This window comes from Erithacus rubecula, assembly GCF_903797595.1.
Source record: "Erithacus rubecula genome assembly, chromosome: 6".
In the NCBI taxonomy this organism is placed as follows: Eukaryota; Metazoa; Chordata; class Aves; order Passeriformes; family Muscicapidae; genus Erithacus; species Erithacus rubecula.
In genome coordinates this window covers 10634607-10649255 of record NC_136688.1, presented here as the reverse complement: position 1 = coordinate 10649255, position 14649 = coordinate 10634607, and the positions used below count along the sequence as shown (strand labels likewise).

Genomic DNA, 14649 nt, shown 5'->3' with positions numbered 1-14649 from the left:
GGATCATCCAGAGGGGTCTCTGGTGGTTGTATTCACTGACTGCTGCAAATTAAATGCGATGCTGCCTTGAAATTTTCCTTTAGCCATGTGCTCTTGCTTCTTGTTACAGAACTTTCCCCAAAACCACTGCAAGTCTCCTCATGTGTTTCTGCACTGGCTTCAGCCACATTTATCATCCTGTGTGCCTGTCTTTAGGTCCTTTTATCTTTTTGGCCACTTGGTCTTTGAGTAACTTCAGAAGAGTAGAAATTGTTTATTCTGTACATTCTTTATCAATGTCTTACCAACCAGCTGAACCCTCCCACCTCCCTGTCTCAACCCACAACTTCCACCACCCTCCTCCCCTGCACATCTCATTTTGCTCCACTGAATCCTTCCCACTGCAGGGAGCTGCAGAGGAGTTGCATGGTCCATCCCTGTATTCTCCAAGCACTGACTTCCATCTACTCTGACCACAGCCAGGGGCCACATCCCATTGCCTACCCAGAGTCCATCCATGGAGGTGACCACTGCATCCCCACCACCCACATCATCCACTAGAGACAATTTGTGTGAGATAGATGTCACCAGTGTGGCCCTAGATGGTGTCTTGCTGCTCATCTGCATCTGTGGGCTGTCTGGGAATGGGGTTGTCCTCTGGCTCCAGCACAGGAACTCCATCACACTCTACATCTTTGGCCTGGCCTTCGCTGACTTCCTCGTCCTCCTCCTCATGGTCCCCTCCACTCTGCTCTACCTCCTGAAGAACATGTCCCGTTAGATCATCGTGCCCCTGATTTACCTGAGGACAATTTTCTTGCTGTCTCTGCTCCCCTTCAACCTGGGCCTCTATCTGCTGACAGCAGTCAGCATCGACAGGTGCATGTCCATCCTCTGCCCGCACTGGTACAACAGGCACTGTCCCCAGCAACTTTTGGAGGTGGTAAACATCCTCTTCCGGGCCCTGTCCATCGGTTTCATTGTCACAGTTTCTTCTCTGTGCCTCTGTCAGGGACACATGTACTGCCAGATGTCCCTCCTTTCCATGTACACCCCCAAGCTCTTCCGCTTTTCCCTAGCCATGCTCACTTCCAGCACAATCTTATTCATTAAGATCAAGTGCCCCCAGCAGCAGCAACCCAAGATACTCGACATCTTTACCCTCCTCACTGTGCTCTTTGTCCTCCTCAGCCTCTGCAATTCCCTGCAGCAGCTGTCCTCCCAGGTTGTTTTGCTGCTCATCTGCACCACAGCAGCACCAAACCCTTCATCTATTTCCTGGCAGGGAGACTACTCCATGCAGTCCCGAAGGAAGGCCCTCTACAGGGTGTTTGGGGAGCTGAAAGAAAACTCCTTGAGGCTCAACACTTCATCTGGTGAGGCGCTGCAATCACATCCAGAATAAGAATTTCACTGCCTTTCAGGGGAATTTTTCCTCCTCAGTCATCTTGCAGTGACTGCCTGAGTCCACACACGTGTCATATTCCCTGTTTCATTGACTGGATTTTCTTTACAAAGTCTTTTTCCCTTTGTGTGCCGGTGCAGTCAGGGCTGGAGTGAACCTGGCCAATGAACTCCGTTCTGCTGATGCTTGATATTAAAACTGATTTTTTACTGATCCCCTTGGCGGTGATATTTTCAAGGATCTCAAACACTCATTTGGAACATTCCCACGATGGAATCCCACAGGAGAAGGGAGCAGGGGCATGTGGGAGGAAGGCTCTGAGTGGAGCACACGGGAGAAGGGTTTCCTCCTCCCTCCCCGGTGCCAGAACACCATGGCCAGGAGGGGCAGGGACACGGCCGGGAGTCCCGGGTGGAGCGGGGCGGGAGCCGGGATGCTGGGGGAGAAGGGTTGCCCCGGGGGAGGAGGGGTCTGGGTGTGGTACGGGTCTGGAGAGGTAAAGAGAAAGTCGGAGAGGGTCTGGATGCTGCCGATCCCAAATCTCCCCACTGGAAGAGCCGGGCAGACGGTGCTCGGAGCAGAGAAGCCGCTGCCGGTCGGGAAACCTGCGGGATGGGAGAGGATGCGGTGAGGATGGGAAGCGGGCAGGGGGAGCAGGGATGAGGATGGGATGGGGCAAGCAGCAGGAAAGGGGAGCCGAGATGACAATGGGATTGGGATAGAGCGAGGAAGCTCAGCTGAGCTTCCTTGGGCCAAGGGAGGTTTTGGCAATGATCCCGGAGCTCTTCCCAGAAACGCTTCTGACAAACAGCCAGCTGCTTTACCAGCACTGCCAGCACTGCCAGCATTCCAGTGCCACCAGAATCCCTCTGCTGCTGGAGAGACAATGAACCCTCAGGGAAGAGAAACGAGGAATAGTAAATATCTGTCAGGACAGCGAAGGCAGTTGGAGAATGGGACATTGTGCAGGGAAGTGGAGTGTTTCTCATCAAGAAGAAATGAGCAGCCAATTGCAAAATTTTCTATGTGGAGCATCTGGCAAAACCACTTCCGTAGTGGACAAAAAAACAAATAAAATCATAACAAATTACTCCATAGAAGTGGAGCTCTGACGTAGCCAAAGATGTAATTTCCGACAGCCCCATAACAGCACCAAGTCCTGGGGAGCAACACCAGGATAGGGCATGGACAGCAGCTGGTAGGACAGAACTGGGGAGCTCCTGCTGATCTGGGCACTTTCTCCTTTTCCATGCTACTGACCTGGGAGGATCCACTTTAGGATATTGATCCCAGAGGAGCAAGAGGTACCAGGAAGCATTGCTGATCTGCACAGACACCCTTTGCCTGCTCTGCCCCACAGTGAACAGGTCAGTGCAATGTTTTCCTTCCTCCCTCCCCCACCTTCCTCTCCTCCAGCAGCTGCTCTGTTCCTGCCACCCGCTCCTGGTGACCACAATGACCTCCCCAGATACCCCCTCCCTGTGCTTTCCTCCCACATCCCCTGCTGAACATCCCAACCATGCCACCTCCCTCTCCCACCCCACCATTTCCACCGCCCTCCTCCCCTGCACATCCCACTCATTCCCACGGAATCCTTCCCACTGCAGGGAGCTGCTCAGGAGCTGTGTCATCCCTTCCTGGATCCTCCAGTCACCGACTCCCATCCACGCTGACCACACCCAGAGGCCACATCCCACTGCCTGCCCTGTGTCCATCCATGGAGGTGACCACCGTGTCCCCATCTCCTGCCTCACCCACTGAAGGGGATGATCTCTGTGAGATAAATGTCACCGATGTGGCCATAGATGGTGTCACACTGCTCATCTGCATCTGTGGCCTGGTTGGGAATGGGGCTGTCCTCTGCTTTCTCCAAAGGAATTCCAAAACTTTATACATCATCAACCTGGCCTTCGCCAACTTCACTTTTCTCCACTTTTCTGTTCCCTCCTCCCTGCTCTACCTGCTGGAGGATGTGTCCTGCTCCACTGTCGTGCCCCTGAAGTACCTGAGATCCCTTCTCCTGCTCTCCCTGTTCTCCTACAACCTGGGGCTGTACCTGCTGACAGCCATCAGCATTGACAGGTGCACATCCATCCTCTGCCCACTCTGGTATCGCTGCCACCATCCCAGGCGCCTGTCCTGGGTGGTGTGTGCCCTGCTCTGGGCACTCTCCATCACTGTCATTGTCACAGTTACTTCCCTGTGCCTGTCACTGGAGCACGAGCACTGCCAGGTGTCCCTCATCTCCATGTACACCCTCAACCTCTTCCTCTTTACCCCAGCCATGCTCATTTCCAGCACAATCCTCTTTGTTAAGGTCAAGTGCAGCTCCCATGAGCGACAACCCAAGAGACTCGACATTGTTATTTTCCTCACTGTGCTCTTCTTCCTCCTCTTTGCTCTCCCCTCAGCCTCTCCAACTTCCTGCAGCAGCTCGATTACATGGTTGTGTCCTCCCAGGTTGTTTTCCCTGCTCACCTGCATCCACAGCACCATCAACCCCTTCATCTACTTCCTGGCAGGGAGCTGCTGGAGGCGCTGCTCCGTGGTGTCCCTCCGGCTCTCCCTCCAGAGGGTCTTTCAGGACACAGAAGAAAGCATTGCCCATGGCACTGATCCTGCCATGGACACAGCTGTCCCAGCTTGCTGATCCCTTCCACTGCTCTGCTGAAGGACCCCGGGACACTTTCTGATGGCTTCCTTGAGTCATTTGATTAATCAATATCCATGCCATCACCCTCCCTGTGGTGCTGTAATCCTGCAGGAGAAGGGAGCAGGGGCAGGGCCAAGGGCCATGTGGGAGGGATGCTCTGCAGGGAGTACGGCTTTATTCCTCTCTCATGGGTCCTAGAACACTATTTCTCAAAAGGGATCATGCCTCACAGTGCTGTGATCCCAGAAGTCCCCCTGGTACCTGGCTCCTGCATCCCACTGCGGTCTGATATCAATAAACAGTATTGTGAACCCTGAGCTGCCTTTGCCCCCTCTGCCAGCACTTCCCGGGTTTCCCAGGCTCCTGCTGCCTGCCAGGAATGTGTCTGGAGAATGGGGACACATCCATGGCTTGTGCTCCCTGGAGCAACCAGGATGCCGAGTGCCCAGAGTTGGGCTGGCACCGGCACAGCCAGCACGGACAGGATGGCTGAGGGGCTCAGCATTCCCCCTGGCTGCTCCCAGAGTGTCACAGCAGACATCCGCCCCAAGGCCTTTAATTATTAATTTTGTGAGCCACGTGCAAACACTCTCTGCCTTCAGGAATTCTTACTCTCCTCTACCTTTAGCTGTTCACTCAGCGGGCTTGGATGGTGCAGCAGCAAGGAGAGGAGGAGGCTGCGGTCCTCTGCACGGCCACCCCTGCCAGGAGCAGGGTGACATCTGTGTCACCACGGACTTTGCAGGACATCACTCGCCCGTCTGTGGCTTCCCTGAGGTCATCAGCCCCACCACATCCCACACCTTTTCTCCAGCCCCACCACATCCCACACCTTCCCACTATGTCCATCACCTGCCCACAAGCCCTGCCACGTCCAAAACCCACCCCACCACCTCCCCTCCCACTCCCCCTCTCAGCCCACCCACCTCCCGCCCTTCCCATCCCTCCCAGCCCCGTGCCTGAGGCTCCAGTCCCTCTCCATGGGCTGCTCACCCCGGGCTGCCTCATGCGGTTTTCGTGGACTGTTTCTCGGAGATTCCCCTCCAGAGCAGCTTTACCCGTGCTGTCCCGCCCCCAGCCTCCCTTGGAGAGGAACAAGAGGCGACAGCGGGATGCATCCAGCAGCTTTTATTGGGGCGGAGGAGCTTGGAATGGCCAGGAGCGGGACACTGCCGGGGATACCGGGTGCAGCGGGGCAGAGGCGGGGCGGTCAGGGACGAAGCCGGCGCCAGGGGGGGATCCGGCACCTAAGAGTGCATCGGGAAGGGACTGAGTGCCGGCAATCCCAAATATTCCCATCGGAGGGCAGCAGAGCCCGACGGCCGCGCTCGGAGCGGACGCCAGCTGCGAAACCTGCGGGACGGGACGGGACGGGACGGGATGGGATGGGATGGGATGGGATGGGATGGGATGGGATGGGATGGGATGGGATGGGATGGGATGGGATGGGATGGGATGGGATGGGATGGGATGGGATGGGATGGGATGGGATGGGATGGGATGGGATGGGATGGGATGGGATGGGATGGGATGGGATGGGATGGGATGGGATGGGATGGGATGGGATGGGATGGGATGGGATGGGATGGGATGGGATGGGATGGGATGGGATGGGATGGAGATTGGAGGAGAGATAGGGAAGGGGAGTAGAGATGAGGATGGTTTGGGGATAGGACTGAGATAAAAATGTGGGTGAGATGAGGATGAAATACAGATAGGGATAGGGATGGGAATAGGGGTACTCAAAGGGATAGGGATAGGGATAGGGATAGGGATAGGGATAGGGATAGGGATAGGGATAGGGATAGGGATAGGGATAGGGATAGGGATAGGGATAGGGATAGGGATAGGGAAGAACACAACATCATGGATCAGTGGGATAGGAAAAGCTATGGGATGCGTCCTGACTCGTAGCTACAGGAAGGTGATCTGCAGGCCTGGCTGGGAGCAATGCTGAGCAGCTGAGCATGAAGCCAGCATGGCCAGCATGGCCAGTGGGACCACAGCCTATCAGCTGGAGACTGTGCTGATCCCTGTCTCCTCAAAGACCCTCCGGAAGGCGACCTGGAGGGATCTGACAGAGCAGTGCCTCCAGCCGCTCCCCACCAAGAAGTAGATGAAGGGGTTGATGCTGCTGTTGATGCAGGCAAGCAGGAAAACCACCTGGGGGTACACAATTATGTAATCGAGCTGCTGCAGGAAATTGCAGAGGCTGAGGGGCACTCCAAAGATGAGGAAGAAGAGCACAGTGAGGAAGATAACGATGTAGAGCCTCTTAGGCTGGCGTCTCTTGGAGCCACACAGGACCTTGATTAGAAGGATCACATTGGAGATTACCATGGGTGGAGCAAAGATGATAAAGTTGAGGGCATACATGGAGATGAGAGCCACCTGGCAGTGCTCCTGGTCCAGTGACAGGCACATGGAGGTCACCACCACCATGACAGTGATGGAGAGTGCCCAGAGCAGGGCACACACCACCCAGGACAGGCACTGGGGACGGCGGCAGCGGTACCAGAGTGGGAAGAGAATTGAGCTACACCTCTCAATGCTGATGGCTGTCAGCAGGTACATCCCCATGTTGTAGGAGAAGAGGGAGAGAAGGAGAAGGGGCCTCAGGTACTTCAGGGACGCGACAGTGGAGCAGGATACATCATCCAGCAGGTACAGCACGGAGGAGGCGACCATGAATATGAGCAAGGTGAAGTCGGCAACAGCCAGGTTGAGGATGTAGACGGTGATGGGGTTCCTGCGGATGCGGAATCCCAGGAGCCAGAGGACAGTCCCATTCCCAACCAGCCCACAGAGGCAGATGAACAGTGTGACACCATCTGTGGCCACATCGGTGACATTGATCCTACAGGAATCATCTCCTTCAATGTACGTCACGGGAGATGAGGGAGGTGGGGAGGTCTGGTTCAGCTCCATGGTGGAGGGTGGTCCCCAGCTGTGGTCAGAGCAGAGGAGAATTACTGGGACCCCAGAGGACCCCATAACTTGGGGAGGGGTCCTGTCAGGGTGGCACAACAGGGCTGGGGACAGGGGGGCCATAGGATATCTGGGATGAGGCAAAGGGAGGGTTGGATCAATTCAGTCATCCCAATTGAGGACAGCCATGGGGAGCAGTGAGAGGGGATTTGGGGACATCCAGGGAGACACAAGCAGTACCCAGGGCTGGACTCTGGTCCCGATCCCCTACCTTTCCTTGGGGCCAACCTGTTGGTGTGTCCGAGCAGGGCGCGCTTCTTCCCTCCGGTGCTCAATCTTCTCCTGTGAGGAACATCAGCGTCTCCACGTCCTCAGAAGCTCCAAGCAGCCAATTTGTCCCCAAATGAAGCTGCTTTTTGGGGCGTTTCTGCACAATCACAGGTCAGGCACAGAGCACTGGGCAGTTGCACACAAGCTGCCTCTTCTCCCGTCAAAAGTCTGTTGGTCTTGCGGGAAAGGAAATGTTTTGTCCGAGCGAATACCCCAGAGGATGAACACTGCAGCAGCTGCATCTCGCTGTGAAAGAATTTTGATGCTTTTACGATTCAACCTGATATCTCATTAGACTGATAATTGCCACCTTCCTAATTGTTTGATGGTGCTCAAGCCTCCTCTCCCCATTCTACCCCGATGCTGGCATCCTACTGAGATTGTTCATTACTGCGTGCATTTCCCTCCCAGCCTCCCATCATGAGAATCCCTCTCCTCCAACTTCATCCTGCATCAGGCCTGGGTGTGAATTGGGAATTTGAGCCTTCACTTTGGATTCACTCCAGCTGGTCTGGAGGCTCCAGAGCCCTTCTGGACTGGCTGATACCCCCTGAGAGAACCTGGAGAAGATGCTGGCAGATGAGGAGATGGCAGGGGACAGCACACACGACCCCACATCCCTCCCTGCAACCCTACACCAGAAGCAGCCATTCACCCCCACTAGAATTTCAGGATGATGGAAGAGGCCACCGACTGAACTGGAGAGGATCTTGGGGACATCTAAGCAGGGCCATCACTGGGGGACATCACTGATAGGATGGCATGTCCCCGAGCAAAGCAGGGTGTCACAGCGTGTCCCAGCTGTGCTGGAATCTCTAGGAAAAGGCAGGAGGCTGGTGGCCACCCCCTCACCCAGGTGCTGCTGAGCTGAACGCTGGAGACAGAGACTCCTGGCAGGGCAGGGCTCAGCATGGCACAGCAGGGGTGTGACAGCAGAGGTGGCAGTGACAGCGGGGCCAGGGCAGTGAGTCACCCCCTCCGTGCCTCCCTCCACCCCTGGACTTTGCCTCCCGCGGATGCTCGCGGCAATAAATCCCGGGCTCGGAGGCGGGAATGCGGCGTCGGGGAGGCCACGGGGGTCCCATCCCAGGGGTGTGGGGCGGAGCTGTGCAGGGCCATCTGCACGGAGAGTGCACGAGTGGGATTGCGAAGGGCAGTGGGATCAGGAGTGGGATGAGGATGAGAGCGCGCCAGAGGCAGCGGGCAGGACTGCGAGGGAGCGTCACACGGGCAGGCAGGACATGCAGGTGGCAGTGTGACGCTTGTGCGCCGCGAGGACCTGCCGGGAGAAGGTCACCTGTGAGCCGGGACACCTGTACGTGTGTCGCGACCGCTGTCACCGCCGCGGCCCCAGCCCGGCGGCGGGCGGGGTGACAGCCGCACCCTGGACCGGGCGGGTGCTGCCCGGCCCCCTGTCCCCATCGCTGCCTCCGCCGAGGCCACTCGGGCTCCGTGGCCCCAGCGGACACCCCCATGCAGCAGGAGCCGCGGGGGCAGAGCCCAGGAGCCCCCGAAACCGAGGTCAAGGCTGTCATCGTGGGGGATGGCGGCTGCGGGAAGACGTCACTGCTGCTGGCCTTTGCCAGGGGGGACTTCCCCAAGGTACCGGCATTCCTGTCCCCTGGCGGGTGGGTGGCTGTGTCACCGTGCGGGAGCGGTGACAGGCAAAGGGCGGCGATGGGACGGACACGGTGGCAGCAGCGGCGCCGTTTGCAGGGGGACATGGGGACAGGGGGCAAGAGGTGGCCCAGCCTGGGGCTGGTGGGGCTCTGTGACACCTCTGCCTCTCTTGGTAGGTCACAGGGTGGGGAGCAGGATTTGTCCCTCAGTGAGGGCACTCAGGGAGTGCAGGGGAGAGGGGCTGCCACAGAGACCCCTGTCCCTAGTCCCCGTGGGACATCCATGACGCTCGGTACTGTCCTGGGATGGGGGACAAAGGTGGTTCCCATCCCACTGCGCCAAGGAGGAAGCAGTATTTCCTACTCCCTGCTTCCCTGCCTGTGCCCTGTTCTGTCCCCACTGGGGTTCCCTCCATTGCTATCATTGTCACAATTACTTCCCTGTGTCTGTCACAGGAGCACAAGCACTGCCAGGTGTCCCTCCTCTCCATGTACACCTTCAACCTCTTCCTCTTTACCACAGCCATGCTCATTTCCAGCACAATCCTCTTTGTTAAGGTCAAGTGCAGCCCCTACCAGTGTTAACCCAACTCAACATCTTTATCCTACTCACTGTGCTTTTTGTACTACTCTTTGCTCTCCCCCTCAGCCTCTGCAATTTCCTGCAGCAGCTCGATTACATCCTTGTGTCCTCCCAGGTTGTTTTAGTGCTAATCTGCATCCACAGCAGCACCAAACTCTTCATCTACTTCCTGACAGGGAGCTGGAGGAGAGACTGCTCCATGGAGAGCTGCAGGAGCCACTGCTCCATGCAGTCCCTAAGGAAGGCCCTCCACAGGGTGTTTGGGGAGCTGAAAGAAAACCCTGCCCGCAGCAATGGTGCTGCTATGGACACAGGGGTCTGAGCTGTTCATTCCCTCCCCTGCTCTGCTGAAGGACCCTGGGACAGTGGTTAGCCAGAGCAGGCCGCAGGCCTTGGAAAGAATAAGCAGGATTTTGAAGAAGGAATGTAAGAGATAAGAAAATGCTTGGTACCAAGTGCTTAACCTGCAGATCTCATGGGGATTTTCGTAATATATACTCGGTACCTGGTTAGCTTAAACGAGGCATAGGTTGAGCAATGATATTTAGTTATATAACTTAGTAACACTAATATGATTGGTGCGCTATTTTTAGTAATAGATAAAAACATATATAAACTTCGCTTTGTGGATCAATAAACAGCTTCATGGCATATCGTGAAGACTCTGCCTCTTCATTACCACCACCATCAGGACAATTCCCCCACTACTCAAGGCTCAACTATTCACCTGGTGAGGAGCTGCAAACACATCCAAAATGAGCATTTCACAGCCTTTGAGGGGAATTTTTCACAGGGGCCTTGCAGTGACTGTTTCTCTGAGTCCATACACGTGTCATATACACTGTTGCATTTACTGGAATACTTCTGGAAAGATTTTTTCCCTTGGTGTGCCTGTGCAGTCAGGGCTGGAGTGAACCTGGCCAATGAACTCCGTTCTGCTGTCGCCTGATATTAAATGTATTTTTTACTGATTTCCCTCGGTGATGGTATTTTCAAGGATCTCAAACACTCATTTGGAACATTCCTACGATGGAATCCCACAGGAGAAGGGAGCAGGGGCATGTGGGAGGAAGGCTCTGAGTGGAGCACACGGGAGAAGGGTTTCCTCCTCCCTCCCCGGTGCCAGAACACCATGGCCAGGAGGGGCAGGGACACGGCCGGGAGTCCCGGGTGGAGCGGGGCGGGAGCCGGGATGCTGGGGGAGAAGGGTTGCCCCGGGGGAGGAGGGGTCTGGGTGTGGTACGGGTCTGGAGAGGTAAAGTCGGAGAGGGTCTGGATGCTGCCGATCCCAAATCTCCCCACTGGAGGACAGCAGAGCCCTGCAGACAGTGCTCGGAGCAGAGAAGCCGCTGCCGGTCGGGAAACCTGCGGGATGGGAGAGGATGCGGTGAGGATGGGAAGCGGGCAGGGGGAGCAGGGATGAGGATGGGATGGGGCAAGCAGCAGGAAAGGGGAGCCGAGATGACAATGGGATTGGGATAGAGCGAGGAAGCTCAGCTGAGCTTCCTTGGGCCAAGGGAGGTTTTGGCAATGATCCCGGAGCTCTTCCCAGAAACGCTTCTGACAAACAGCCAGCTGCTTTACCAGCACTGCCAGCACTGCCAGCACTGCCAGCATTCCAGTGCCACCAGAATCCCTCTGCTGCTGGAGAGACAATGAACCCTCAGGGAAGAGAAACGAGGAATAGTAAATATCTGTCAGGACAGCGAAGGCAGTTGGAGAATGGGACATTGTGCAGGGAAGTGGAGTGTTTCTCATCAAGAAGAAATGAGCAGCCAATTGCAAAATTTTCTATGTGGAGCATCTGGCAAAACCACTTCCGTAGTGGACAAAAAAACAAATAAAATCATAACAAATTACTCCATAGAAGTGGAGCTCTGACGTAGCCAAAGATGCAATTTCCGACAGCCTCATAACAGCACCAAGTCCTGGGGAGCAACACCAGGATAGGGCATGGACAGCAGCTGGTAGGACAGAACTGGGGAGCTCCTGCTGATCTGGGCACTTTCTCCTTTTCCATGCTACTGACCTGGGAGGATCCACTTTAGGATATTGATCCCAGAGGAGCAAGAGGTACCAGGAAGCATTGCTGATCTGCACAGACACCCTTTGCCTGCTCTGCCCCACAGTGAACAGGTCAGTGCGATGTTTTCCTTCCTCCCTCCCCCACCTTCCTCTCCTCCAGCAGCTGCTCTGTTCCTGCCACCCGCTCCTGGTGACCACAATGACCTCCCCAGATACCCCCTCCCTGTGCTTTCTTCCCACATCCCCTGCTGAACATCCCAACCATGCCACCTCCCTCTCCCACCCCACCATTTCCACCGCCCTCCTCCCCTGCACATCCCACTCATTCCCACGGAATCCTTCCCACTGCAGGGAGCTGCTCAGGAGCTGTGTCATCCCCCTTCCTGGATTCTCCAGTCACCGACTCCCATCCACGCTGACCACACCCAGAGGCCACATCCCACTGCCTGCCCTGTGTCCATCCATGGAAGTGACCACCGTTTCCCCATCTCCTGCCTCACCCACTGAAGGGGATGATCTCTGTGAGATAAATGTCACCGATGTGGCCATAGATGGTGTCACACTGCTCATCTGCATCTGTGGCCTGGTTGGGAATGGGGCTGTCCTCTGCTTTCTCCAAAGGAATTCCAAAACTTTATACATCATCAACCTGGCCTTCGCCAACTTCACTTTTCTCCACTTTTCTGTTCCCTCCTCCCTGCTCTACCTGCTGGAGGATGTGTCCTGCTCCACTGTCGTGCCCCTGAAGTACCTGAGATCCCTTCTCCTGCTCTCCCTGTTCTCCTACAACCTGGGGCTGTACCTGCTGACAGCCATCAGCATTGACAGGTGCACATCCATCCTCTGCCCACTCTGGTATCGCTGCCACCGTCCCAGGCGCCTGTCCTGGGTGGTGTGTGCCCTGCTCTGGGCACTTTCCATCACTGTCATTGTCACAGTTACTTCCCTGTGCCTGTCACTGGAGCACGAGCACTGCCAGGTGTCCCTCATCTCCATGTACACCCTCAACCTCTTCCTCTTTACCCCAGCCATGCTCATTTCCAGCACAATCCTCTTTGTTAAGGTCAAGTGCAGCTCCCATGAGCGACAACCCAAGAGACTCGACATTGTTATTTTCCTCACTGTGCTCTTCTTCCTCCTCTTTGCTCTCCCCCTCAGCCTCTCCAACTTCCTGCAGCAGCTCGATTACATGGTTGTGTCCTCCCAGGTTGTTTTCCTGCTCACCTGCATCCACAGCACCATCAACCCCTTCATCTACTTCCTGGCAGGGAGCTGCTGGAGGCGCTGCTCCGTGGTGTCCCTCCGGCTCTCCCTCCAGAGGGTCTTTCAGGACACAGAAGAAAGCATTGCCCATGGCACTGATCCTGCCATGGACACAGCTGTCCCAGCTTGTTGATCCCTTCCACTGCTCTGCTGAAGGACCCCGGGACACTTTCTGATGGCTTCCTTGAGTCATTTGATTAATCAATATCCATGCCATCACCCTCCCTGTGGTGCTGTAATCCTGCAGGAGAAGGGAGCAGGGGCAGGGCCAAGGGCCATGTGGGAGGGATGCTCTGCAGGGAGTACGGCTTTATTCCTCTCTCATGGGTCCTAGAACACTATTTCTCAAAAGGGATCATGCCTCACAGTGCTGTGATCCCAGAAGTCCCCCTGGTACCTGGCTCCTGCATCCCACTGCGGTCTGATATCAATAAACGGTATTGTGAACCCTGAGCTGCCTTTGCCCCCTCTGCCAGCACTTCCCGGGTTTCCCAGGCTCCTGCTGCCTGCCAGGAATGTGTCTGGAGAATGGGGACACATCCATGGCTTGTGCTCCCTGGAGCAACCAGGATGCCGAGTGCCCAGAGTTGGGCTGGCACCGGCACAGCCAGCACGGACAGGATGGCTGAGGGGCTCAGCATTCCCCCCTGGCTGCTCCCAGAGTGTCACAGCAGACATCCGCCCCAAGGCCTTTAATTATTAATTTTGTGAGCCACGTAGAAACACTCTCTGCCTTCAGGAATTCTTACTCTCCTCTACCTTTAGCTGTTCACTCAGCGGGCTTGGATGGTGCAGCAGCAAGGAGAGGAGGAGGCTGCGGTCCTCTGCACGGCCACCCCTGCCAGGAGCAGGGTGACATCTGTGTCACCACGGACTTTGCAGGACATCACTCGCCCGTCTGTGGCTTCCGTGAGGTCACCAGCCCCACCACATCCCACACTTTTACTCCAGCCCTACCACATCCCACACCTTCCCACTATGTCCATCACCTGCCCACAAGCCCTGCCACGTCCAAAACCCGCCCCACCACCTCCCCTCCCACTCCCCCTCTCAGCCCACCCACCTCCCGCCCTTCCCATCCCTCCCAGCCCCGTGCCTGAGGCTCCAGTCCCTCTCCATGGGCTGCTCACCCCAGGCTGCCTCATGCGGTTTTCGTGGACTGTTTCTCGGAGATTCCCCTCCAGAGCAGCTTTACCCGTGCTGTCCCGCCCCCAGCCTCCCTTGGAGAGGAACAAGAGGCGACAGCGGGATGCATCCAGCAGCTTTTATTGGGGCGGAGGAGCTTGGAATGGCCAGGAGCGGGACACTGCCGGGGATACCGGGTGCAGCGGGGCAGAGGCGGGGCGGTCAGGGACGAAGCCGGCGCCAGGGGGGGATCCGGCACCTAAGAGTGCATCGGGAAGGGACTGAGTGCCGGCAATCCCAAATATTCCCATCGGAGGGCAGCAGAGCCCGACGGCCGCGCTCGGAGCGGACGCCAGCTGCGAAACCTGCGGGACGGGACGGGACGGGACGGGACGGGACGGGATGGGATGGGATGGGATGGGATGGGATGGGATGGGATGGGATGGGATGGGATGGGATGGGATGGGATGGGATGGGATGGGATGGGATGGGATGGGATGGGATGGGATGGGATGGATGGGATGGGATGGGATGGGATGGGATGGGATGGGATGGGATGGGATGGGATGGGATGGGATGGGATGGGATGGGATGGGATGGGATGGGATGGGATGGGATGGAGATTGGAGGAGAGATAGGGATGAGAAGCAGCATGGGGTTGAGATGGGTACAGACAACAGGGAAGGGGAGTAGAGATGAGGATGGTTTGGGGATAGGACTGGGATAAAAATGCGGGTGG

General features: G+C 56.5%; 1 protein-coding gene and 2 pseudogenes across 3 annotated transcripts in view; 2 read left to right on the top strand and 1 right to left on the bottom strand.

Annotated features, from left to right (window-relative positions):
- Window positions 1-4517, top strand: part of LOC306803424 (mas-related G-protein coupled receptor member H-like) — a 100177-nt pseudogene extending 95660 nt beyond the window's left edge. Inside the window, exon 4 of the transcript XR_013777949.1 lies at window positions 2992-4517. The product of XR_013777949.1 is annotated as a mas-related G-protein coupled receptor member H-like (transcript). The remainder of the gene's footprint in view (window positions 1-2991) is intronic.
- A 1394-nt stretch (window positions 4518-5911) lies between these two features.
- On the bottom strand, window positions 5912-6965 carry LOC306803434 (mas-related G-protein coupled receptor member H pseudogene; annotated as a pseudogene). The gene has a single exon. The product of its transcript is annotated as a mas-related G-protein coupled receptor member H pseudogene (transcript).
- A 5005-nt stretch (window positions 6966-11970) lies between these two features.
- Window positions 11971-13603, top strand: LOC306803426 (mas-related G-protein coupled receptor member H-like). Its single transcript, XM_079308829.1, has one exon. The coding sequence runs from the start codon at window positions 11986-11988 to the stop codon at window positions 12916-12918; it is 933 nt and encodes a 310-aa protein (XP_079164955.1). The 5' UTR covers window positions 11971-11985; the 3' UTR covers window positions 12919-13603.
- Window positions 13604-14649: the final 1046 nt, after the last annotated feature.